The sequence below is a fragment of the Orbicella franksi genome, chromosome 2 (genome assembly GCF_964199315.1).
Source record: "Orbicella franksi chromosome 2, jaOrbFran1.1, whole genome shotgun sequence".
NCBI lineage: Eukaryota > Metazoa > Cnidaria > Anthozoa > Scleractinia > Merulinidae > Orbicella > Orbicella franksi.
This window is the reverse complement of record NC_138146.1, coordinates 32,544,363-32,570,970: the sequence shown is the minus strand read 5'-3', so window position 1 is coordinate 32,570,970 and position 26,608 is coordinate 32,544,363. Positions and strand designations below refer to the sequence as shown.

General features: G+C 38.4%; 1 protein-coding gene across 4 annotated transcripts; it reads right to left on the bottom strand.

Annotated features, from left to right (window-relative positions):
• Nucleotides 1–506: 506 nt before the first annotated feature.
• On the bottom strand, nt 507–26,394 carry LOC145479371 (uncharacterized). Of its 4 annotated transcripts, XM_081457713.1 has the most exons (29): nt 25,840–26,390; nt 25,636–25,738; nt 25,464–25,511; nt 23,802–23,850; nt 23,656–23,703; nt 23,132–23,239; nt 22,137–22,298; nt 20,536–20,615; nt 20,045–20,122; nt 19,285–19,323; nt 18,221–18,271; nt 18,026–18,096; nt 17,279–17,351; nt 16,496–16,566; nt 15,907–15,977; nt 15,555–15,656; nt 14,864–14,922; nt 14,177–14,291; nt 13,905–14,064; nt 13,034–13,129; nt 11,975–12,221; nt 11,017–11,049; nt 10,552–10,757; nt 9,865–9,986; nt 8,987–9,460; nt 7,123–7,830; nt 6,280–6,531; nt 4,888–4,946; nt 507–2,347 (listed from the first exon to the last, which is right to left on the bottom strand). In XM_081457713.1, the coding sequence occupies exons 2-29, from the start codon at nt 25,660–25,662 to the stop codon at nt 2,252–2,254; spliced, it is 3,705 nt and encodes a 1,234-aa protein (XP_081313839.1). In that variant the 5' UTR covers nt 25,663–25,738; nt 25,840–26,390; the 3' UTR covers nt 507–2,251. The 4 variants fall into 4 exon arrangements, with proteins under 4 accessions (XP_081313839.1, XP_081313842.1, XP_081313840.1 ...); XM_081457716.1 differs by lacking the exon at nt 8,987–9,460 and having other exon boundaries at nt 25,840–26,394; XM_081457714.1 differs by lacking the exon at nt 11,017–11,049 and having other exon boundaries at nt 25,840–26,392.
• Nucleotides 26,395–26,608: the final 214 nt, after the last annotated feature.

The window sequence follows — 26,608 nt, the reverse complement described above, 5'->3', positions numbered from 1 at the left end:
TGTAAAGCGCCACGGACAATTAGTGGAGTATGGCGCTATATAAATGCACTTATTTGTTTGTTTGTTGATTGATTGATTGATTGATTGATTGATTGATTGATTTATTTATTTACATATAAAGACTGTTTAAGGCCAGTGACACGCTTGGTGATTTTATACTCTGAACGTTACGAGTGGCACTTTTTGCCGGCAAATCTGATCTTAGACATATTGGCCGATGAAGAGTTGGGGCGAGGTTGCCTTTACCTCAATTTGAACGCCACCCAGTTTACGATCAAGTCGATTCATCTTCAAGTAAATTCAGTCACTGACATAACCGTTCTAAGAATGGTCCACTGCCTAGTGACACCATGTTTCTCTAGGCAAAAAGAAAAAGCAACTCTTAGAGCAAGGTATCAGTGGACGTGTTTCGTAAGTGTGTGTCCGGTTTTGGCAAAACCTTTGAACATGGATCAACAAGGCATCGGTACACCAGGTCACCAGAACAACAAAGAATGCACTTTCGCTCATTCAGAATTTTTTTATTTTTTGGCATCCAGGAAAGTTATATGAAGCCGCTTTATGTATAAAGCTGGGTACCGGGAACGGATACAGTTACCATATTACGTTCGAAGCATACAAAGATTCAGCATTTTTTTATTCACAGTATTCTGATCAGTATTATGCTACAACTGCTTTACCATATGATAACCATATGTTGTTAAAAGATTGTATAATGTTACCCCGTCCGGACAAATCAAAATCTAAAGGATAGCGAAGTTTGTTTTATCCACATGAATACCCTGGAGTGAGATTTCTCCACAGGGTCGCGTTATCCACCCTTTCCATAAATACTAAAGATAAACAGTATAAAATGTTGTCCAAGACTTGTCCAGGTTCCTTACGCGCCGGAAATTTCGTTAAAATATATACCTATTATATTCTTTTCATTTGTTCCACGAAAGACGGTCAGATGTAACAGAAACATATCATGATTTGAAAGAGGGAGGCTATTATATATCTCGAAAGAAATCACCTCAATCAAAGGCTTCAGTAACGCTTGGTTTTGACTATTCATATTCTAAACGGACGAGGGCTACCTGTGCATCTGCGAAAATATTATATCGCAAACAACACGGCGGACTCCGCCCGAATTTTTAGCGATCGAGGAACTCTGGTATCTATTCTCGTCCCCAGAGCCACGCGTTTATTGACGAGAATGAGCTGTTTCTTCACTTGCGCATGTCCTATAACTTATGCTGCGGAGTCTTCACTTGCTTGGGGGCAGCGTGGCCGAGTGGTTTAGGGCGCTGGTGTTGTAATCTGAAGGTCCCGGGTTCAAGTCTCCACCCTGCCACTAGCAGCATTTGTTTCTCGGTAGTCCCGAGTTCAAAATCCTCGGTCACGCTTTGTAAATAGCCACCTGCCAGTTGGGATTTTTAACTATGTTACGTTTATTTGAAACATTTGTTTCCTTTGTTTCAGTGGCATGCCTGTAAACAACTAGCTAAGCTTAGCTCTTGTATAGCTAAGTGCATGACCACTATAAATAAGATTTACAATTGTGTTTTTTTACATTGAGTATATGCTATTGCTTATGTGTATGAGCATAGGCAGAGTATACGCAGACGCCGTAAGGTGCAAGGAAATACAATGCTCGGAATTTTTCCTAACAAATGACGTTTATCTTACCACGTCTGCGTATGTATTGCGGGCTCATAGTGATGTGCTCGTGTTAACATAGGTTTATGACTGGCTAAGAGATTAAAAAATAATAACAACATGAGGACGTCAAACGGTTATCAAATGGATATAGGATGGCGTGATTCACTGTAATAAACATCAGCCAACCAGGGACACGCGCTTTCGTTTGACCTCCAATTATCATGCACTGTCTTCGACTATCATCAACTACCATTCATTTTGAGCTTGTTCAAATTCTTCTCGACAGTCGATGACAGTTTTTCCCGTTTGACCAGGCGTATGATAGTTGATGATAGTTAGGGGAGAATGAACTATTATGGACTTTCATGCACCGTTTGACCACGGCTTTAAGTTCCCTTTTCCCTGTCGCCAGACCGCGATCAATTTTTTTGGACCACATGTACCACGAAGTCGGCATGTTCTTGTCTTTGTTACTGGGGTCCTGAGCTTCAGAAATTTTATGCTTTGGTGACCTCTCTATCCAACATCACAGAGCCGAATTGTTCTTGCTGGACTTTCATTCTTTATGTCACTACCATATTCAGAGCTCCTTTTGGTGCTTCGATCGTCAAAACAGCTCATCAAGTTGTGAATCTGGCCGACGGGAGGGTTTCTCAAACTCAAAATCTGGGCTCCATCTATTGTTTGACGAGGACTTCAAACTCTAAAAAAGCAAGTGTTAACATTTCAGTAAAATGAGAACGTACATGTAATGTATGAGTAGTCCATACACGTGTATACATGTATACATGAATAGTCGAGAGATCCCAGTTACACGATTCAAATCTAACATCCTAAGGTCCATCCTAAGTACAAAGATCGTAATAAAGCAATGTTCAGAAGTTTACTTCCATGGACTACATCCACTGAACTTCCGTTGTTGCGGGCAAAGAAAAAGGCACGGCTCCTAGGAACCAAAACATTTTAAGACTCCAAAAGGTCTAGATAGCAGCAGACATGTAAAGATTTTAAGGAAAACGACCAATTTTTTAAGTTTGCAAGACATGTTTCGACAGAGCTTCTGTCATCTTCAGTTGAATGAATGATTACAAAGCAAGTTGAATAATAAGTAGGCAAAAATGCTAATTAAGACAAATAGTAACAACAGAACGTGAAAAGGTGTAAGTTAAAAGGATAATTTTAGATTTACATGGTGTAATTGCTGATTGAGGGAAGGTAGTTCTTTTGAATATGAATAGCCTCCTTTATCTTGAGTTGAAAGCTGGTAGTGGCGTGATCTAAAATATGAAAGCAGTCTATTGAACACAATGAGCGACAACGTTCAGAATTCTGAAGATGTTTGAAGATGTGAGAGGCCCTATCAACGGCTAAGTGCTCACGTACGCGTGTGGAAAAATGTCGGGAGGTTTCGCCGACATAACAGGCATTACAGCCCGCACATGTAAACTTTTTAACCACACGTGAACGAAGCCCGTCGGGGATAGGGTCTTTCACACCAAAAAGGTTACCTATCTTAAAGGAAGAAAAAACTAATTTGATGTCTAAATCATTACAATAGCGCTTGATTAAGTGTCGAATCTTCAAACGTGGGCGAGGTGGTAAGGGGGTAGCCCCGGGGACAATGATTGCTATGGGTCCCAGTGATGTAACGGTTAACCACTTTTTCAATTAAATGGGCAGGGAAAAGGTTCTTTTTGAGAATTTCAGTAAGCTTGGTTATATCCTCGTGTAACCCCAACCAAGTGTTGTTGATCTTGTAGGCCCTGTCAACAAGAGTCCTAATGAGACCTACTTTGTATGAGTACGAGGTGAAGCTAAAATAATTAGTTAATAACCCAGTAAAGGTTTTCTTACGGTAAACCTTAGTTAGGAAGGAATTAGTGTCACTATTATCAATAAGAACATCTAGAAAGGGTAATTTGCGATTAAGTTCTTTTTCCATAGTAAACCTTATGTTGAGGTGCCTAGAGTTAATGTAGTCAAAAAATATAACAGGATCGTGCTCCGAGTGAAATAAACAAAAAGTGTCGTCAACATACCTACGATAAAATAAAATTTTAGAGCATTGAAAATTTTCCAACCATAGTTTTTCATGATGCCCCATAAAAAGATTGGCTAATACGGGAGCAAGGGGAGACCCCATGGCCACACCATCAGTTTGGTCATAGAAAGAACCGTTAAATAAGAAATGGGTCTGGGCGGTGGCTACAGTGAAAAGGCTTCTAAGTTCAGGTTTACTTAACTTAAGGTCAGGATTGCCCTCGGAAATGTAATTGACCGCCAGGTCAATACATTCCTCAAGAGGTATGTTAGTAAAGAGACTTTCCACATCGAAGGAAACCATAAATTTACCAAACATAGATAAGGTATAGGTAAGGTATAAGCATAGATAAGGTAGATAAGGTATAGGTAAGGTAACCAAGGTATTCTTAAAATCATCAATGACATTTCCAAATTCCGGCCCATCAAGGAAGATCCAACTTTACTGAGAGAAGGTAGACTGCAGCGACTTCTCCGAAAGTTGAAGAAAGATGGTCACCTTGCCAACGAAGTGTACGAAAACATCTATCCCAAAGGCTCTCAACCAGCAAGAATTTATGGCCTCCCCAAAATGCACAAGGATTTTGGGTCTAACTCAACTCCGCCATTTCGCCCCATCGTGTCTTCTATTGGAACTTACAATTATAACCTGGCCAAATATCTATGCAATCTTTTGGCGCCGCACATCCCAACTGAACACTGTGCTACAGACACTTTTACTTTTGTACAGGACATTCAATCTTTATCTATGGTTTCCTTCCCTCAATCAGCAATTACACCATGTAAATCTAAAATTATCCTTTTAACTTACACCTTTTCACGTTCTGTTGTTACTATTTGTCTTAATTAACATTTTTGCCTACTTATTATTCAACTTGCTTTGTAATCATTCATTCAACTGAAGATGACAGAAGCTCTGTCTAAACATGTCTTGCAAACTTAAAAAATTGGTCGTTTTCCTTAAAATTTTAAGACTCATTATGAATTCTTGTACTTTGATTTCCATCACAGCATTTAGGGATTGCAAAACTATATTTTGGTTTCCACAACTACGCTGAGAAGGCTATATTTAAAGAAGGTACCGACAATATTTTCATACCACAGTAAATGGTTTGAACCCAGGAGTATCAGTAGTTCGTATGACCACACTATACGAAATATTTTCATACGCAGGAACAAAGCTATAATTTAAGGAAATCTTACCGATTTTCGTTTGCTCTTAGAGTCGCTTGCCTTGTCCGACGTCGCCCATAAGCCAGCGACTGAAACATGTAACACAAGAAACCAAGTCAGTGAAGCTAAAACAAAATTTATGTTAAAACAACCTTTACAGCCAGGAGACAAGAACACCATATTTCGAAAATCTCTGTGAAGAACTAACCTTATAAATTTAAGATGACTTGTTGGCATTTTTTTAGCTTAGCATAAATAAACTGCTGTAGTTCTTCTCATTAACATTGCTGTGGAAAACTCGCGAGTACTCAGGGAATATTTCCGTGTCCTATCTAAACCCTCTCTCTTGTCAGGAGAAAATTATCTGCTGACGTTTAAAGGTCGCGCCGGGCTAGCCCAGTCAGCATGGCCCTAATTTTCATAGAGGAAAAATTGTTTGGACGTTTATAAAACTTTGATCGTACAACGAGTGTCTTGGGTGTTGCACGAGGCCATGCACGTAAACACGGTTATGACGTATCAAAACATTATCTTGGCTCGTTTTTTACCACATGTATGAAAGAAATAGTAAATGAATGCAAGAACTTGAGAGAGATGAGAGAACCCGAAGGTAGTTATGTATGCCTTAAGGTAATTCCTCTGAAATAAATGTGACAATAGATTTTTGTTCAAACTTTGTCCACTGAATATTTATCATATGATAACTTCAATTTTGAAATAAAAAAGGGGGGTGCCCACGCTCATTAAGGAGCAGTGAGGCATTGAAAATGCCCCATTTTGGCATTATTTAATGCTTATTATAAGAACGCATTCCCAGTAATTGTAACATCTTTGTGAGCCCGGACTCATAAGAACACGCATTAAACTACAGTCAATACATTATGTCGGACACAAATAAACGTTTTAAGTTTGATTCAGACAGAAAGCTAAATCCTTGGTTAAAAATTTGAACCAAATTTCTTGACGTGGTTACCGACTGCCAAATAGAAAAGACCACCGTGTATCTGCCATTTTTCTTATTTATTCAATTTTCAGCAATAGAAATTAGATCAGTCTTTTCTCACGCAAAGCTTATGATTAGTTGATTACAATGAGTGGAAAAAAAATTGGGGTGCCCGTGCTCGTTGGTGAGCTAGAGCCATTTTTCAACTGACAGAGCTCAATATCAAGGCAATTCCGTCATGTTTTCAATGTGCGCGCGCACGAGCGCGCGCTAATGACGCTATTAATTATGCGCAGTAAGGATGCGCAATGCAAATGTGAGGAATGACCTTAACCGAAGGCTAGGGTTGAAAAACGTGCCCGTTCTCCCTAATTCACTCTCTTGTTTTAGTGACATCAGTCTAAGTTACTATACACGATCGCGCCATTTACAAGAGAAACACGTGTTTCCTAGATACACTAAGAAGTTCCACTACTAACCCGAATCTACTGCGCTCGTTCTTCCCGTGGAAGACTTTTCCTTTTGTTTGGACTTGGATCTCGACAATGAAGAAACAACAATTTCATCTTCGTCGTCGTCGTCGTCGTCGTCGACGTCATCATCACTGTCGTTGAACTGGGCCAGAGTTCTCCGGGGGGACTTCTTGCCACTGGATTCTTTTGACTGGACAGTGGAGGAGAAAAAGTTGTCCAGGCTGCTAGCTATCGATCCACGTTGAGAAGACACTGGGACTAGAGAAAGTTAAATTTAATTTTGAAAGGTTAGGAAAGCGAAAAATTAACGTTTACACGGGATTTCAGTGAAACGGGGCGTATCGTTATTGCTCTAAAAGGTTTTTTGATTGAGTTACGACCAATCAAATTCAAGTTAGTCTGAATAGCACAAATTCAAACTATTGTCGTGGTGATCAATTTGCACGTGCGATGGCGTGGCTTTTTGATTGGCTAAGGCTAATCTCGTTCACAAATCGTTTGGTAGTGGGAGGTCTGGGTTCAAGATTAACCTCAGGCGTCAGGATTAAAATGAACGAAAACTTTAGCTGGGGAAAAAGTAGCTAGAGACATAACTGAAACTTCTTTGGATAGAAGTCTACTGCAATCTTTTTAATTACAATCCGTTCGTATTTTAAACAGATATAAATAAGGTCTATATAACCTCTTTTGTGATCGTTAAAATAATAACATCACGGTTCAACTGACATTTATTATCTACTTTCCCGTTTGGTGTTCTCTTTCCATTCGCCTGAAACTGCCCCTGAAGAACACTTTATTTACCGACGAACGATTCGTGTGGCAATATGATAGATCTGTTTTAATTCTTACGTGTGCTTGCAGGCGATTTTCGAGTGAGACTAGGGCGAGCTGCTGTTTTCTCGTCACCAGTAGCTCTCTTCTTTTTTCCAGTCACAATTACATCATCTTCACTGTCTTCTTCAGAGCCCGCGGTCAAACTGGTCCTTGTCGAACTCAACGTTCCGGAATTCTCTTTTTCCTTATTACTACCACCAACACCACCGCTACTGCGATTTGAACCTGATCTCTTACCGCTCAGAGGTCTCTTAGACCGCGACAGTCCTGGCCTCTGAAGATTCTCGTCCTTATTGGACTCAGAATCTCCAAGATCTCGATTGGTAACGAGATGACCGGTCGTTCGTGATAAACCAGGTCTACTTTCAACAGCGGCCACTCGGCTTTCTTCCCTCGGGCTGGTTGAAGGAGGGCTAAGCGCTCGTCTTGACCGAGATAGAGAAGGTCGCTGTTGACTCACGCCCGTGTCCAGCGATCTTCTGGACCGGGAAACTATTGCATCATCGTCGTCGTCGTCGTCTTCGTCGTCGCTATCCACGATCTCGAACGTTTTCTTCTTCGGTCTTTCCCCGGTTTCATTCGGCGCGGAAACGTTAACCAGCCCAGCAGACCTCTTTTGAAGCGATCCCGATCTCTTGGGGCTCGTTACGCGAGTATCTTCCTCCTCGCTCTGTTCAGAGATATTTGAGAACCTTGGTGCTGTAATCAAACTCCGTCGCGGGCCTTCAAGAGAAAAACAAATGTTACCCAGGGGAAATCATAATTACGTAACTGGACAACATTCTCCTCAGACACTGCTCTGTTACAAAAGTATTAAACAGTTTCGTAACTCCCTTAGAACTAGGCACCAATGGCAGTTTTGGCAGGATAGCAGAAATTCTTTATTCAACGCGGAAGCGTCTTTGAATGTCGCGGATGCCAATGACAACAAATCAGTTGTGCACGGATACACAGTCAGCAGACCTCAGTAAACACTTTTTATCCTTACTACATCAACACACTGTTAAGCAAACAGGAGACAAGAATAAAGAAAATACACTGGTTCGACTTTTTTGTACTTTAGTTGTAGGAAATTCAACGCTGCTTAGGTCAACTGAAACAAAACGGTGCAATCATGTGCAGTGTTAAAATTACAAAAATAAAAACACCTCCGACTGTAAGTCATCATCATTGACTATCCAGATGAAAAACTAACCAACCTGGTCCCAAAGGTTTCATTGGTTTACTATATTCTTCAAAATTCAAGCGTAATTGTATAGTCAGCTCAAAATCCCATACGCGCGCGTACGATTATGTACTGTTTTGCTAACAGTCCAAATTGATTTTTAATTTGGATAAAAGTCCAAATCAGGAAGTAATTAGGACAGATCCGTGCGCTATAAATATATATAATAGGGTTTTATACTTTCAAATTTGGAAATAATTGAAAGAAAAATTTCGGAGGACCGCCAAAATTTAAATCTGAATATATCATTCATTCAGTTGAAAACGTATTACCTGTTAATTGTACACCCAGTCTATTGCAAACGAAACTACTTTTATTTCGAAGTGTGTGGCCCATATATATCAAATGTAAATAGCTTCACAAACAACACTGATAACTAACAAGTGCAAGAATGAGTAATTAGACTAAGCTTCGTTTAGGTTAACAGATCAGCAAAGTGATTCTTGTTTGGAAGCCAATTCCAGGCAACATGTTAGATTAAGAGAAGCACGAGGTTAGCAGCATCGTGATTGATATCGATTGTGGAGACGGAAGAACCACCAGTATTGGCTGGTGAAGCATGCCATCAGTTGGTTAATGATCAATGTTAACTGTCAGTAGTGAGGCAAAGCTGCGAGAGATGTTCATGCACCAATCTTCACTAAACAGACATACCCGCCTCGTCCGTATTTCTTTTCTCTCCTTCATCGTCGTTTTTCTTCGGGGACTCTTTGCCAGCTTTTTTCTTTCCGCGGGATTTTTTTGTGTTCTTTTGCTTATCTTTTTCACTAACGCCTGAAGTTCTTTGGCCTCTATCTGCTGACTTATCTGCACTGGACTGTGACGTCTTTTCGTTCTTTTGACTTTTTGTTTTACTTCTACCTGACCGGCCAAACACGACGGCGTCATCGTCTGAGTCAGATTCTGACAGGCCACGTGCAAGTGCTGACGTAACGAGTGCTTGATCACGTGCAAGTGCCTTATCACGTGTCTTATCACGTGCAAGTTCAGCTGGTGCAAGTGCATTTTCATGTGCAAGTGATTGTCGATTGGACGGTGAATCACGTGTTAGTGGCGAGTCACGTTCTGTTGTGGCCACTTGATTGGCTGAAGGTGCTAGGGCATTGTGACCAGCAGAATCCTGTGGGTCTTTCACAGCAAAACAACATAACAAAAATACCAGTTACTGTTGCGTAACACATCTCTAATAGCATGCGTGACACTTCACGGTTGCGTATAGATGAATCAGTTTCAAAACTTTTGAATTCGACGCATTACATGGTGTGCTGGAAACGGTGCTGATGTTAGTTAGCAATTTTGGTGTGGGCATAATCTATTGTCTCTTGAATCTTTTGTTTTACACCATTGATAACCGTAACAACGAGAAATTCGATCAATTCACACCCTTAGGTATAGATGCATATAAAAGTAACAAAACATGCTTTGGCTCGAATAATGTTTCTGGATACAGAAATGCAAGCATTGGCGAGTTAAATCAGTTAATTCGTTTGACCACCAGTTCCCACTTTTTATACTATTATCCGAGTCCTTACCTGTCGAACTAGATCTTCTCAAACCTGTCACAGCAGGTTCTGGATGTCGTTTACTGCTGGATGGTTTAGTTACCACACCCTCATCGGAATCAGGTTCAGAGTCGAGAACGTTGCGACTAGAACTGAAAATAAACAGAATTTTCTTCAATCACGCTCTTTTGGTGAAGTTTCTTTTAATAAACAACAGTGTATTGCTTTGCCTAATTAACATATTTTACACATGTTTCACTGTGAATTTCAAAACGTTTTCTGAGGAGAAGAAATGAAACCAAACGGAGATTACGTTTGGTACAAATAACTTAATTTCGTCGTTCTGGGAATTCCATTTTTAAAAGTTGACAGTCGAAGTAAATTTAAGCATTTAATGTTTCCATGCCATCTTGATTGAGGCTGACTCAAGTTGTTTAAAACTTCCTTTGAGAAGAACATCTTTAAAATATTTCATAAACTGAATTAATTTCCATACATTTCTCCCTGATTGACAAAAGGAATCTGTTGCATAGTGTGCAGACATAATTATCAAATTTGAACCCAGTTATTATTTGACATAGTTCGCACGAGTCTGCTGTTGTTTTGTGCGAGAACTTTTGACCGATGTCCGGTTCCTAACATCAGTGACATTCACTTCCTCAAAAAATCAAAGTTACACATGCGCATTAACCAGCTACAGCCTCTTCAAGTGTTTACCTTCCTCTAGTCCTGGTATCACGTGACTTTATCACTTCTTCAGGGCACCCCAGGTGTCGTTTTCTTGCCGAGTGCGCTCTCATCGCTGATTGGATGGTAACCACTGCGTCATCACGGTCTGTAAATTCCAGTTCTTCATCCAACTGTTTAATATGCTTGTTACGGACTGCGTGACCGCGTAGAGCTGCCTGGATCTCTTCTATTGCCTACAACGTGCAAAATTTCAAAAAGAATTTACAAAATGGTTTTCACCTCTCAAGCTTAATATTTGGCTGAAAAAAAAAATAAAGCAGTCATCTTCTCTCGGAAATTAAGGTCTTATATCCCCAATATGTTTTTTTGGGGGGGAGAGGGAAATTTATATTTCAGGGTAAAACACCAAGGCTAGAACCAGCACCGTTCGATCCGGAGTCCAGCGAACTGACGTATTCTTCAAAACACTAAAACTAAAAGAAGAAACGTCACCTTTTCTTTATCGTCTTCCTCCCTCTGTTTGATCTGTAATGAAATGAAAACATGCTAGTTCTGCCAGATATCCTATCAGAATCCATTGCTTTAATTCAGTATCAGCATTTCCAGTTGACTTATTTTTAAGTTTATTTACTTGCACAGCACTAAATGAGGAGAAACACCGTGAAATAGCAATGAGCTTAGCATCATTAGACTTCATGAAATCCCACAATCATTTGTGGAGGCTTATATAACTTTAAACAATAATTGAGTTAAGTAGCATCTATATATCACTGATAAAATCATGTCAGATGTAGTTGGCCATTGTTTTGCATTATAAATACACATTACTCTCCTTGGAAGTGACTTCACATGACTGGTACTGGCCTTTTTAGCAGTCCTCGTGGAATCAGCCGAAGATGTTTCGCTTTTTATTGTCCAATCGAAAAATAGCGCGAGCACCGCCGAGTTCAAGTTGTCATGGATCACGAGGATTACGTTGCTTAGCACCTTCTTGAAGAAAACCTTGGCCTTAGATACACGATATTTAGTGACGAACCTAATGCCCCGTCCACTCTAAGCCGGAGGAATTTAAACACGCAGCTTTAATTTTACGGTTAGGCCTACCGTCCAGACTAATCCGTCACGAAAGTGGAGCTTTTCAAAACGCCCTTCAAACCGGAGGAATTTGAAAACGCGGGCTCTTTGCTTTCGTGAGGATGGAAAACATTTTGAAAACGGAGCTTTTCGAAAACGATGGCGTGACGATTATCATGTGATTTCACTGCTCGAGTTTTCCTCAAACACAAATCCAAAATGACCGGTGATGTGGCGTTTATAAAATTTATCCTACGTAGTGTGGACTGGGCATAAGAAGATTACTTGGCCTAACATTCCAGTGCGGCGTTATTTTGCCGAAAAGCTTTCGCTGTTTGTCTACCCAGATAGAATGCCACTTATTTAATTCCCTTACCCTCTCTCTGTGTGTCCGCCAGTTTTTCTGCAGCGTGGAAGCAGCTTGATTCTCTCTCTCCACTCTCTCCTCTCTTTGTCTATCCTGCTCTTCTATTTGCTGCTTTTTCCTCCCTCGGTAACCTCGCCACTGCCGCTGGAGAGCCTTGGCGGCTCGCTGTTGTTGGAAGTCATTTAACATTCGATCCAGATCTTCATCGTGATCATCCTGTACTGGAACTTCCTTGAGAGAGGACTTTCTTGTTGGACTGTAAGCCGTAGAAAAGAACTCTAAGTCTGTTGTCTTTATCCAATGATGAAGAATACTATCGGCGAGTCTTAGCGTTCAATATCTGCTCACTAGCATAAGCGATGCAGTCTCTTATGATAGTTAATAGAGGGAAATGGTTAGGAAGGCCAGTAAACATCAAAGAAGCAAACAAAAAGGCTAAGATTTATGTTGGAAGGTCCTTAACCCTGCTCTTCTTTTGTTTTATGCTCACTGACTATGCATGAATTGCATGATCGCGATGCTCGTATCGGTTAGTTGTATGAGTACCCATAACCACCTTTTCTATTTTGGCAGGTTTTGTGCAGGTCAACCCCCAAAATAGCCAACAAAAACATACAACAAAGAACTCTGCCACGTTTCCTAACCATTTCCATCTATTAGCTCCGCTCTCACTGAATGACAAAAATTCATTTCTGGATATTGAAAGGGCGTGGCACGTTTCACTATCTCAAGAAAGATACTTTTTTGAAGGACGCCGGTTTAAAAACTCAAAATTTCACAAATAATGTTCCGGCGCATTAGACCTCATTGGCGCTCTTTTTACCGAGACATTTTGCAGGTTTTGAAAGTCAATATCTCCTACAATATTACAGCCAAAGAGCTAAATATCTCTCAATTACTAAGTTCGACAACTTTTTCAAATCTCTGGGGTCAATTCGTATCAAGCATGATGCCTTCTCTTCGCAGTCTTATACCACTGAGGCAACATACAAACAATGACATCATTAAGATTTCCCTTGAAACAAAAGAAATGACCTCAGGAGAATTACAAAGAAAAACGTTTTGAACCTTGTTATACTTGCGGATGATCTCCTTCTTTCTCCAGCAGCACCCTTTTCGTCTCTCAATCTGTCCAGCTCCTCTTGAGTTGACTTCAACTGCAACCTGAAAAAGAAGCGAAGTTAATAGTTCTTTCCACCGCAAACAAAATTTTCCTAACCCAAGGCTACGTAAACGGTAAACACATTCAAAGTTCATCGCCGACAAGACTGTTTGCTTTGTTAATTAATGTTTTAATTCCTTAAGAATCACACGCATTTCCCTGAATGGATTCGAATTCGCTCTCTTTGCCACTATGATCATTCTATCGCGCACCTTTGTTCATACAATCGGCCGCTATCTAAATTACAATATTTAGAGAGCAAGCCACATCAGCCTTAGCCGGTTTTCACGCGGGTCCTCTGTCCTGGTCCAATTGGAATTTGGAGTGTTGGTTTTGTTCAGGATCGGAAAACCGGAGAACCCAGAGAAAGACCCTCGGAGCAAGGCAAGAACCAACAACAAACTCAACCTACATATGGCACCGGGCGGAAATCGAAGCCGGGCAACATTGGTGGGAGCGGGCGCGCGCTCTCACCACTGCGTCATCCCTACTTCCCAAAGGAGGAGGGCGCACCTACCCATCCTCCCCCATCCGATTTGCTAAATTACACGTACAGTGACTGAAGCCTACAAAATATCTTCATAAGTGATTATATGGGCTACCAACTATTAACCAACAGCCTCTCCTGTTTGTCTTCCCAAGTTAGAGTTTCTCTTTGGTCTTTTTCCTTTCCCTTTCTCACCCATCACGCTCCCATTCTCAAGCTTCACTATTTGACAAGACTGAGACACGGAGGAAAAGACTACTCGCAAGCCGAGTGGAAAAAAGAAACTTTACCTGAGATCATCCGAGACTGATCTGTAATGCGCACGATCTTCTTTCAGTCGTTCAATAACTTCCCGCTGTTTTTCTCTTTCTTCTAAAAGTTCAATTTCTCTTTCTTGTAGTTGAGTTAGTTTCTGAGATGTGGTTCCCTTCAGCTCCAGTCTCCCTGGAACTAAACACAACAACAGTGACTTGCATATTTTCAGACTAGCCCTGAGATTATTTTGGTTCCCTAATCCACCACAATATGAAACATAATTTTATTCAGTATTTCTAATTAATACCTTGCGAAGTGAGCTTCGAGATGCTTTTTCTTCTAACTTCCGTGTCGTCTTCTTTATCTTCTCTAAACGATTCCTTCCTGGCCAATGCCCCCTTTCCATCCGACTCTTGTACTTGCTGAAATCAAGATACGTATCAAGTAGAAAAGCAGCGAACTCAGAAAAACTCAAAAATTGAAAAATCAAACCACAGGCTTTATCCATCGTTTGTTTGTTTGTTCGCTCTCCGTCTGTCTATTCAAAAGTATTTTTGCCACATAAGTTCGTTAAATGATTTATCCACGTATCACTCATACGCACTTTGATTTCACGACTTCTAAAGGCCTCAAAATCACTCCAAACGACGACAAGAAAGGAAAAAAGAGAGAGAGAGAAAGAAGAACAATCAGGACGCGATTTCTGTAACACTGTTTTCATAAATCCAGACATTTATATATATATATTCCTCGCTTGCCAAAGTTAATAAAGTGAAAAAAAAAGGAATAAATTCACTCTCTATAAAATTTAACCCACTGATTTTCGTATTGTTATTCTGTATGATAAAGATAGAAAATATATTTCCTCTTTTTTGCCGTTGGTTGAAATCAGGATGTTATCTCTAGTTTAATTCGAATGGTGAACTTTCTTTTTACAAAATTGTGCTGATTCGGACTAAGAAACGCGTCCTGAATTTTTTAACTTGATACTTACTTCCTCTAGTTCACGAATTTTGGCCAGGAGTTGTCCTCGGTTCATATCTGCATAGTCAGCTGAAAGTACGCCAAAAAAAAAAAAATCAGAATCGATAATGACACAACAAAAGAAAACCGTGAACATGTGGTAGGAGTCATCTGGTGGATGTTTTAACATATATTTTTTGCACGAACAATAGCAGTTGGAGAAATAGGTCGTGAAAGAATACTAAAGCAACCTGCATAGCAAGCGTTCCCGTACGAATAGGACAATTCCGAGTTACCTTGTGCCTCTGTTTCAAAACGAGTCTTCGTGCAAAAACATTCATATGAAAATGAGTTTGATTTGCGTGAAAACGAACCTGTAGGGTGAACACATTTTCACATGAATGGTTTCGCATGAAGGCTCATTTTGAAACAGAGGCACAAGGTAACTCGGAAAAGGCCTATTAGAGCTCTTTCCCCATAGTTGCCGCACGCCCCACCACCCCCATCCCCGTTGATTTTTTGCTCTCGCACCAATTTTCGCGCGACCAGCAGGAGAGAAATTCTTCCCTTGTACGGGAACGCTTGCTCGCGGCAGTGATTTGTGAACAGGTTTAAGACAAAAAAATAGTTGAGAGAGATCTGAATGTGTCGTCTTTATGCACCATCAAATTCTCTGACCTAACCAAATAAATGAATAGAGAATAGAAAATAGGAAAACAAACCTTTAAGCGGAACTTTCCTGTTTCCACTTGCCCCGTTTTCTATGGCTGTCAAGAGGTCTTTCTTGAGACTGTGATTTTCAGCTTTCAAGTGGTCATTTTCCTCTAGAGAAGAAAGGAAATAAATTACCGTGATAACAAGGAACGTTGTTTGAAAAGGAAAACGGATTATTAAACATGGACATGATTCGAAGTCGCAGGTATTTTCGCAGGGATTACAGGATTACAATGATAGAAATTTGATTGAAACTTGCAGCTGAAATTCCATCAGTAAAGGATTATTCCAAGGATATCCTCGCCCACAATTATCCTGCTACAAAGTAGAAAGTAGTGCATGTAATTTGTTTTACCATACCCGCCAGTCTCTGAAGAGAAACACTCGTCGGCTTTCCTTTTGTGCCTTTTGAAAGGGTGTTATTCCTAGGACTGCCGAAAAGACACCATAACAATTTATCAGTGAAGATAGTTTGTAAAAGGGCTTATCAGTAGAAAATATGCATTCTGATAGGTTTGGTAACAAATTCCATTCTCTTTCTGCCCAGTGAACTCATACCCCTCCCTCCCCTCCCCCTAGCTACTCAGAATTTTTTTCCTGCTGAGAAACACATGTAAGATTGTCATTTGAGAAGCTTTTTATTTCAAGGAAATTAGCAGTCAGAGGAACAAGAATTTCAAATGAAATGCACAACAGATCATCAACTGGTTCATTGTCAGAGAAGTAAACTCTGGTATGCCTTGAGGGGGATAAAATTATTATGAACCCACAACACCCTGATCCCATTTAGGGCATCTAATTTTTTTTTTGGCATTTGTTCTGTTCAATATAGAAAGTCATATTGATCAGAGAATACTTCTCTGATGATGAACAATTTGTTTGAAATATACTGTGTTACTTTCAGATTATCAACTGTAAATAAACATTCCAAAATTTTTTGGTAAATTACCTAGTCCTTCCAAACGAATCCTGAACTTGAGATTGCTGCATTTCCAACAAAGCCAGTTGTAATCTTTGAACCTGGAGAAACAAACAAACAGCAAGATAAATCAGAATCATTTCAAAAAAATGACAACAACACCTTGATTTAGTCATTCAGCCAGATTCTCTTCAACATTTTTAAAACTACGATCTAAAATGCTGATTTCATGATTTTCAGGCAATTTGAAAACAATGATAAAAAGCGATTGGAACTGCATTACAATCTCGTAGAATCTGTTGCAATCTCATGGAAATGTGGGATCCAAAGTTGCCAGTTTTTACACAGAAATGAATGCCAGGGGACAAGTGCTTGCCCCCTAACATACATGTACAATTCTTTAAAGAAATTGGAAAGTTTGGGATCCTATATTTCCATGAGTCTGAAACAAGATTCTTACAAACCTTGCTTATTTACAAAACTGACTTGATAAATTGATCTACAGAGGTGTTGTTTTGTTTATATGATAAATATGAAAAGTTTTTGTTATTGCTTGACATCGTTGAAGTGGTCCATCTAATCTGGTTCTAACAAGGAACCGCTTTAAAAGAAATACAAACTGCAACCACCCTATTTTCTATTATGTGGTTTCTTTTAAGCATTTCAATGAGTTGAATATTAAATCTAATCTTGTACTTTTATTCAGGATTGAGCGCATATCAGCAATTAACTGCATATTAAAACAAAACGAACAATAAAACTCAAATATCCTACCCTGAAATGTAAAAAGATATATCTACCAATTATAGTTACCTCTTGGTAATATGTTTCACTCTGAATTTGCAGCTCTTCAATGTTTGTCATTTTGATATCCTTCTTCAGCTGACTACAGCAGAAGACAAAATATCAGTACATGAAAATTAGTTTTGCATTGTATTGAGTCATCTTTACATCATGATCTGCCACATGCTGCTGTGGTGATATTTCACTGGGTCCATACTCCACTGACTGCATGGAGGGGTCATTATTCACAGCTTTGGCCAGAGATTTAACCATCCTGGCTACTCATGCTTGGTTGAGGCTCAGGTTTGGGCAGCCAGGAAAAGGTACTGCAAGCTATATATGTTTTCTTCCTCAAAAGGAATAGGCTGTTGTTGAGCTGTTTTACATGGAATGCACTGTTTGGTTGAACAGTCTTGCTTTTTACAGGGCGGAATGTTAACTATGAGACTGTACACGCATACAAACATTTATTTATCTCTTCTGGTATTATAGGACATAAAGTTAATAATCAGACCTATAAGAGACTGAAAAGAAACCATGACTAGAGTGAAGTCAACTGCTAGAATTGAAAAAGAAAGTAATCAACAAAAACTTTGGGTCTGTAACACAAACAAATTAGAGGCCAGGTCTACAATTAAATGACAAATTTGGAGTGTAATAGCTAAAGCGTTTTGACAACTGGGCAGTACATCCTTACAAAAATTCCAAGGAATACAGCATCCTCCCCCAGGGTACACAGCCAGAAAATAACTAAATATTTATCATTTAGATTATCACCTTAATTCTGCTTCTTTGTCTTTTACTGTTCTTTCAACTGCATGGAGTTTCTGTTTCAGACTATTTACAATCTGACAAAAAAGATACAGTATACATAAGTTGAACTGTCTTTCAGTTATTTCATGTTACAACTGAGTTTACGTGAAAGTTTCACATGTGAACACGTTGTCTGAACACCACTGTTTTAATACTTACTGCACTAGTGTCTCCCTTTTTGTCTGTTAACGTCCTTCTCACATCTTCCGGCTGATAAAAAAATATATATATCGTGAAAAAGAAATATGACAGAACTCAAAATTGCCATATTTTTGAAAGTGTATAAATTATTACCTCAAACTGTATTATGATTTTAATATTATATCAATCACTAAGTTATGCTCCTAAGGACGATCTTGCTAATTTTTTCTGCGCATCCTTACTATGCATGCAAATTCACACATCACATCATGCACCAAGCACACACTAAGTAATAAAATGAACAATGATAGGGCAGTGGTTCATTGCTATAGCTTTGCCTGGACTTGGACGTTCGGTGACCCCTATTTTTCTTTTGATGGATCATTTTCTCTACCAATTTTCTAAGTTAAGCAAAAAATGAAGAAAACTAATCGATTAGAAGTTTGAACGTTTTGCAAAATGCACCATCGAATTCCGTTATTTTTAGCTCTTTGTTTATAGATCTGTGGAGAGGTTTCAAATGCCTCTTGAAGGATTAAGTTTTGTGAAAACGTTGACAACATTTGGAATTATTAAAGCAATGGATTCACTTATACAAAATATTACTAGGATAATTTGTCTTGGTTGATTCATCTTTGATATTTTAAGCTAAAAACCCTGGAGACCATGCTGATTTATGCGTGCCAATTTTTAAAATCAGACTACATATAGTTTTCCACATGCTTTATCTCTAAAACAGATCCGTGACCCCCATTTTTTTCATTTCTGAAAAAGGTAACTCATTATCTGTCTGCAGTAGAAGTTTGAAGAAAATCTATGAAGTAGGACATTTTCATACGAAATGTCCTTAAGTAGCTCTAGAACAAATTGTGGGTTCAGACACTTTCATAATCTTTTTAAAAACTGTCATCCATTTGTTTTATGGAGTTGGTAGTATGTATAAATTAGTATCTTCTGAGCAAAGATTTTTTTACTGCCACCATGCATGAAGCCAGGATCTGATTATTTCAGATTCTGGATTTGTAGACTGAACAAATTTGAAAGGCTCAGAAAGTGTTTAGCTACTGTACTGGATTGCATACCTGCTTTCTTGTATTTAAAAGGTCTTCCATTTTCCTGTCCTACATTTAATACAAGAATTAGTATAGCAGCAGCAACTAGAGCAATTATGCAAGGACATTTGCAACTATGTAATAATCACAACGACAGTGAAAATTGCTGCGCCACTAATTTGCTGTTTATTATTCACCCTCTTCCAATGGAGATTACAAGTTCTGTATTGAACAACAATAACGAAAATCTGGATTTTTTTCATGTTAAATTATTTGGTTGGTTAGGAGGTCCTCCCCAAAGTAAACCACATGGGGATTGACCTTTGAACTAATTAATATGACTATGCACTGCTGTGAAGGGTACGGTTTTAAAGCAGTTTAGTCTGGGATAGAGAACAGAAATTAGAGAGTCTTGGTCCACCAAACAGTGTATGAATGGAAATTGTGGAAACTTTCAACAACTGAATGTGATGGTGATAGAGTTTCTTATTCTGAAAGAAAAAAGTCTGAAAGTCTGGGATAAGGTAGGGATGTTTGGCATCTAGCCTGGAATGAGGTTGCAAAACACAGAACTCCACATGGTCTGGTACAGGGTAACGGTCTCTGAGTTACACCCTACCCAAAAATCTACAGTTCCCCACCCAGGGGCTGGATTATATAAGGTATTTTTTGAGAGCCAAAATGAGTACAACTTGCATGTGTAATGAGAGACAATATTGTTTTTTAACTCTGTCAATCACATGATTTATAGAAACGTAATTGCCAGATTTTAACACATGAGTTAGCATACCTTCAGCACATTCTCTCCTTCAACTCTACGGAGTTTTGTGTTGATAACATTGTTTTCAGCTTTCAAAGCATTTATAATCTGCAGAATTGAACAGAAACAAGAAAACAATAAATTTCATGTAAAACTTCCAGGAGCATCCTCAAAAATGTACTTGTTTTGGAGATAACAATTCACAGAGAAACAAACAGGTTGAAAATGAATCAATAATGCAAAAATAAAAATACTATAAAAACAATGAAACATTGTCCTTATGTACTCCCAGAATCTCCTAGTAAATTTACATGTAACATTAAGTGGATGTACTTGTAAATAATACAATGTATGGTAAACTAGGCCACTAACACAAATACATGTTTTTAAACTTCTAATGCAGTGGTAAAAAGACTAACATCTAGTCTATAGATGCACAAAATCAAGTAAACGAGTTCCTTTCTGAATGATTTGTTTCTTCCCCTAAATAACAAGTGTTCCAAGTCAGCATCATAACTTACCTTCTTTAGTTCTATGACCTCATCGTAGTAATCCTCTGGGGGTTTGTATGCAGGACCTCCACTAGATAAATGAGGTTCACCTCAAAAAATAAAAATATGGTCACTTAATACTTTAATTAATCTGTAGACGTACCATAAATTTCTGAAAGCAACGACCTCCTGAAAGTAACAACCTCCCAAAAGTAGCAATCCCGCGAAAATAACATCAAAAAATTGTGGCCACTAATAAATCCGGAAAGTAGCGACCTCCCGAAAGTAGCAAGCCCACCCCCAACCAACCCCCCTAATCTCCCTGAAAATAATGAGACCCAAGGTCAATAGTATATTTATTTTTCCAATTAATGACTAGCCAGGTGAAAGTTACGCATGGTAACTTTATTTAAGGCACGCTTATGCCACGAAATGTTGTGTACCCGGGTAATGTCAATTTATGCTTCATCAGTTAATGTTGTGCTGTGTTAAAACAAAACCTGTAAAATTTTCATCAAATAACATGAAGTCAAGTCTGAACGTAATATTGGAAAAGTTGATCTAAATTAGTATCATTTCCAAAAGGAGCATATTAAGAGGAATGTTTCTTCAAATTTAAATTGGAAATTCACCCAACGCACTGAGATATTGTTGTAATAGACTAACATAGCAGTGTGTCATGAAGAAAACAAAAACAGTTTATGGTATCCACCTAGCTTTCCCACCCACCACTCACAACACCATCTAAACATGAAGAGCTTGCCCATGTGACAGCAATATAGACTTAAACTGGAAGAAGAGCTTAGTCATACCAACTTTATATAACATTTTTTGCTCCCCAAAAGTAATGACCTCTCAGAAGTAACACCCCCCTCCCCCCCGAAAAGTAATGAGCCCCAAAGGCTGCTAATTCCAAAAGTACATGTAGCGAGGGTCATTACTTTTGGAAGTTTATGGTAATGCATACATTTATACGCACCTTTTTAGGTTTTTTAGGGAAATAGCAATCTAGTCAGTACATTTTATTCACACTCCTAATAGATTTTGCAACTCTTTGGGTATTAAGGGGTTGCAGTCTGTCAGCTTAAAATTTCCACTGAATCATGATGAAGCTATACACAATCCACTACATGCCCGTGAAAACTATTTACTGTCATCAACATCAGTTTGTGTACACATTAACACTGAGAAATATTTCTGTAACTTTGTGTTGTAGTAACACCAGCCATAATATAGGGGCACATAAACATATTTTTGGTCTGGGCTTCATGGCTTGTTTTCACATGATCACTGATTGACAAGCAGTACTCAGAAATATATCAAACAATCCAGAGCAAATTACTTTTAGGTTCTCCCATGCTTGCGACAAATGAATTAACATCTTTGAAACATTTTTGAAAGAAATATGCTTGTGTATTTCTGTTTGATCCTGAGTGCGGGTCAATGAAAAATTCTAAGTCCCTGGAAAAAGTTGAATACATGATCCTCTGCACACCTAATCACCCAATCACTGAACTACAGACCAGGAGAACTGTAATGAGCTAGGTTATGTACTAAAATTTAATGTACATATGTACAGAGTACATATTAGATTTGTATTTCTAGAGTTCTCTGTTTAATATAGAACTTACTTGCAGACATGCTAGCACTCCTAACATGATTTTTGTTCTTCAAGTCCTCAACTTGAACAAAGTCACTTAAATGCCTTGCTCTGGTTCCACTCCTACTCTGCTTGCCATAAGAGGCTCTAGTACCTGCCCAAGTCTTCATGGGGGAATTTTCTGTACTCAGGGCTAAGAAGAAAATTTTTGTAATGCAGCTGGAGATTTATCAGAGATCACTCTTCATGTGTCCATTAGCAGACACTATAATTATATCTCTCAGTTACTACACACCCTGTGATTAATTTAGCAGGCCATATTCGACTGTACAGCCCACTTAAATTGAGTTTTTGTTGCCAAAATGTTTCATGATTTATCGCCAGTTAAGAACAATAATTATTATTGTTCTTAACTTTTACAGCAAGTAAAATTTTATAACTTTCTTTGTTTATTTAAACGTGCTAATGACTTAACTACAATTTCAAAATGACTTCTTTTGCTTTTAAGGTGCATTAAAAGAAATTTGACGCCATTCTGTGCGAATAAAAATCATTCCCGAACCTGTCAGAAACACAGTAAGTATTAAATATCTTTTAAATTTCTTACTAACCTAATGTCTTCTCGGTCTGTACTATAGGTTACAGATCCTTGGTTTTCTCCCTTCGATTTATAGTCATAAATTGAAGAGGAAAAAGCTTGGTCCGTAACTTACAGTGTGGATCTTGAACTTGGTTATTAAGATGTATTATGACATAACTTCATGCCTTCCTCTTAATTAAATATGATGGCAGATTTAGGGATGGTACATGTGGGCTACAGACCATCCTTCCCCCTTCATCTTCCCATATTTTTAAAAATTTTCTATCAATGGTTTTTCCCCATTCTATTCATGGCCCTTGCACTTTGCACTTGGGCCATAAAGCAAAGGGGAAGAAAACTTGGCCTGTAACTCACATGTAGAGTAGGGACCTCACACTCAGTCAGTAAGAGGTATACATGTATATCATGTAAATGTGATTGCTTACTTGCAGTTCCATTTCTCATTGCAGTGATCCACATATTTCTTGCAGCAGGTTTGGGAGGCTGTTGTTTTGAAGAGCCTTTAATTTGGGTGCTAGAATATGGTGACTTTGCTGTCAAATATAAATAATCCACTTATTAAATAATCCAATCCATGGCATCACACATTGTGCAATATGTAACAAGAGGTTTTTTTGCATTGCTTGGTTTCTTGTTATTAGTTGTTAGCCAATCAGCTGCATTTGGCCTTCTTTGCAGGTCAAAATCAATTTTAATCTAGATGGAAAGGAGTAAAGAGTTAGGAGCACAAAGTTTCGATAGCAAATTAGGTTCATACTGTGAATCCAAAATCTGTGATCTATTGTACTTAAATGAGCATTTAATAATAATCACAGTACTGAACACCGTAGACCATAAAGCAACTTACATGTACCTCCTTTATGGCAATAGACCAGGAAATTAATTATGTTAATGCATTTATTACATAATTTTATGTATTTATCATTTATCATATAAAGTTTATCCTTACCAGTCAGAGATCGTCGTCCTTGCACTGACTTAGACCGCCGTGAACCACCTGAGTGTGTATAAAAATATTAATAAACCAAATATCCCAGACAGAACATCCCAAAACTGCACACAAATACAAAGAACATGTAGCACTAAATATCTCACCAGACGGAGGTCTTGGCATGTGTCCACTTCCACCAGAAGCTGCACTACCCTAAATAAAACAATTTCAACAAAATACAAATGTAACATCTTAACCTATTTTATATACCATAATTTATGGTGCAGAAAGATTGATCATAGTGTAGAATTATAAAACTAGGAGGTCTCTAATCACACTGTCATGTATCACTCTGTACACTTTTGTCCAAGCTATAGCTGTAGTGTTCATGTGTATAGCAGGGGTTTGGTTAAGGGCTGGGCACTGGGCAAATTGACCAGCTGTCAGGACAATTTTGTCCGCCTGCTTTGCCCATCTAGAAGAAAGATTTTGTCATAAAGAGGTTCAGTTCAAAAACTTTTGTCTGCCTGTGAAAACCAGTTGCCCTCCAGGTGAAAATGTTCATGAAATCCCTGGTATAGTGAATTAGCAGCTTCCTTTTAGCTTTACTCTGACTAGATAGTGAACTTTATTCTAAGCTCAGGTCTACTTCGACAAAACTAAAAGTCCGGCCAAGAAGTGGTAAAACTAACAACATGCAGTGTAAACTATCACAAAAGTTTAGTGGATAAAATTTCATTGAATTGAAACTAAAACACTGCTTTACTGAAAACAAACATAATATTAATAGTACATGTTGTAGTAAATACAATAAAATGCAGCACAACACTTTATATTTCATTAATTACACCTTGTTGGATTTGGTTAAACACTATATATTTATAGCCAAATAATTGCTACGATCATCTTCATTCAACATGCCCTCATACCTGTAGGATTATTATGTTAATTTATCATTGTAATGTCTGTTCAGTAAGAGTAGCTGAAATTTTGAATGTTACCTATATCATGTGGGTACAAATTTGTTTGTCCCAGATGTTTGACATGCCATTATTTATAATAATGCTTACAACTAGGTTTATGTGTAATTTTAAAGAAGCTGAAATTCTTGCAGGCCTCTTTCAGCTATTCTTAACAATGCACGCATAAGTAAAAAATAAAAACAAAAAATAAATTGCTTTTATTATTTGAGTGTCATGGTATTTAACATTGCTGTGCTAATTGGGAACAGTATAAATGATGAAACAAATATTGTAAAAAGAACTGAAAACTTTTTAAAAATCCTACCTGGTTTGAAGGCTTACCAGTTAGCTATTTACAAGATGTGTTGGAGTTGAATTTGGGACTACTGAACACAAATTCATCTAGTGGCAGGGAAAAGGATTTGAACCCAGGACCTCAGGATTATAAATCCCAGCACCCTAACAACTAGGCCATGCTGCCTTCCAGTTCCCCGGAGTTATCAGAAGTTATGTGTCAGTTTCCTGGTGCACAAAAAACCTCCTCCTTTGCATTCTTATCCCGTAGCAATTTCATAAAAGGAATAAATAACCTCTGTTACTATGAAGATCATAGCATATTATTTGACTCTTTCAACCTCACCTGTGGCTTGGATTGACCCTATGCAATCTTGGGAGCAAAATGATGAGGCTATGATCTTAACCAGGGTGTAAAAACTGGTATTAAAACATAGACACAGAAGTTTTCGTCCTTATTTAAAACTCTAAAAGTTAATTATCAATAAACAGATTTTTAGCTTGATAATTTGGACACAAGCTTAAAGCTTTTAAACTTGTTACGAAAATGAATTTGAATTGAAATCCTACCACTGAGATTGTAGAGCCATTGGACACATCAGAGTATGCATCCACATCCTAAAATGTAAAGGGTAGAAATGTTAACACAATGAGAATATCCAGACAAATATTGAAATCACACCCCACATTGAACGTTAGCTTCCACAAATTCACTGTGCCAAAATGAACGTGTTTCACCCACCTCTACCGTTACTCCTGGAATTGGCATTGATTTTATCAACTGTCGTTTACTCCACCTATTCCTATGTTCTTTCTTATTACACGTTATTCGCTAGATTCACTTTCTGCAGTGAAAGAAATTAACCAATGAACTTATCCGTTAGTTGCAGCAAGTTCTCCATAGTAAGTTTTTTTTTTAATCAAAGGAAACGATCTGCTTCTTCACCTGTCATTATAATCTTCATGTTTCATTATTTCAGCCTTTACAGGAAGACTTTCCCATAAGTTCAAGTCAAAGTGAAGAAAACATTTTCATCCTAATTCGATAAGCGATGGTTTCTCTCAGTTTGTCATCACAACAGCATTTGCGCCTGCAGAGGATATAACCTCTTGACAGCGGCACACGGCATCTAGTGCCAGTTTCCCTTTTGTATGCGCGGTCGAACCTTGTTACAGTCGGATTCTGGCTGAGTGTTTCTTTTTTCAATTGTAATGTATTACTGGCCGGGTTGTTAGAAAGCCCTTATTTATTCCATATTGAACGAGAAAGAAAAAATTCATTTGATCACTTTTTATCATTCTCCAAAGAAATCCGGGAAGTGGTCAACAACGAAATGATCTATATAAAACAAACCAAAGAACACAAAAGGTTCCGCCCGTCGGCACAGAGAGTAGTTTATTTGAAGGAATAGCTAAAATATAGAATAGATAGACTGGATAGTTTACTGAGTTTCAACTGTTGCAGTATATCACTGAATTGTGCAGAAACCTTACAAAATATTAAAAAACAATGCAATGCAAAGTAAAACCAAGAAATTAAATCAACTATTTACAACGACTACCTATAATACAATTGTTCATCTTGTTCGTTGTACGTGTGGGCAACTGAAATGGGCGAAACACAGGTGAAACACACGTGATTGGCGAGGGTAGAAGGAGGTGTAACTTGTGATCGTACAAGACAAATAAAACCAACAAGTGAAAACAATCCTATA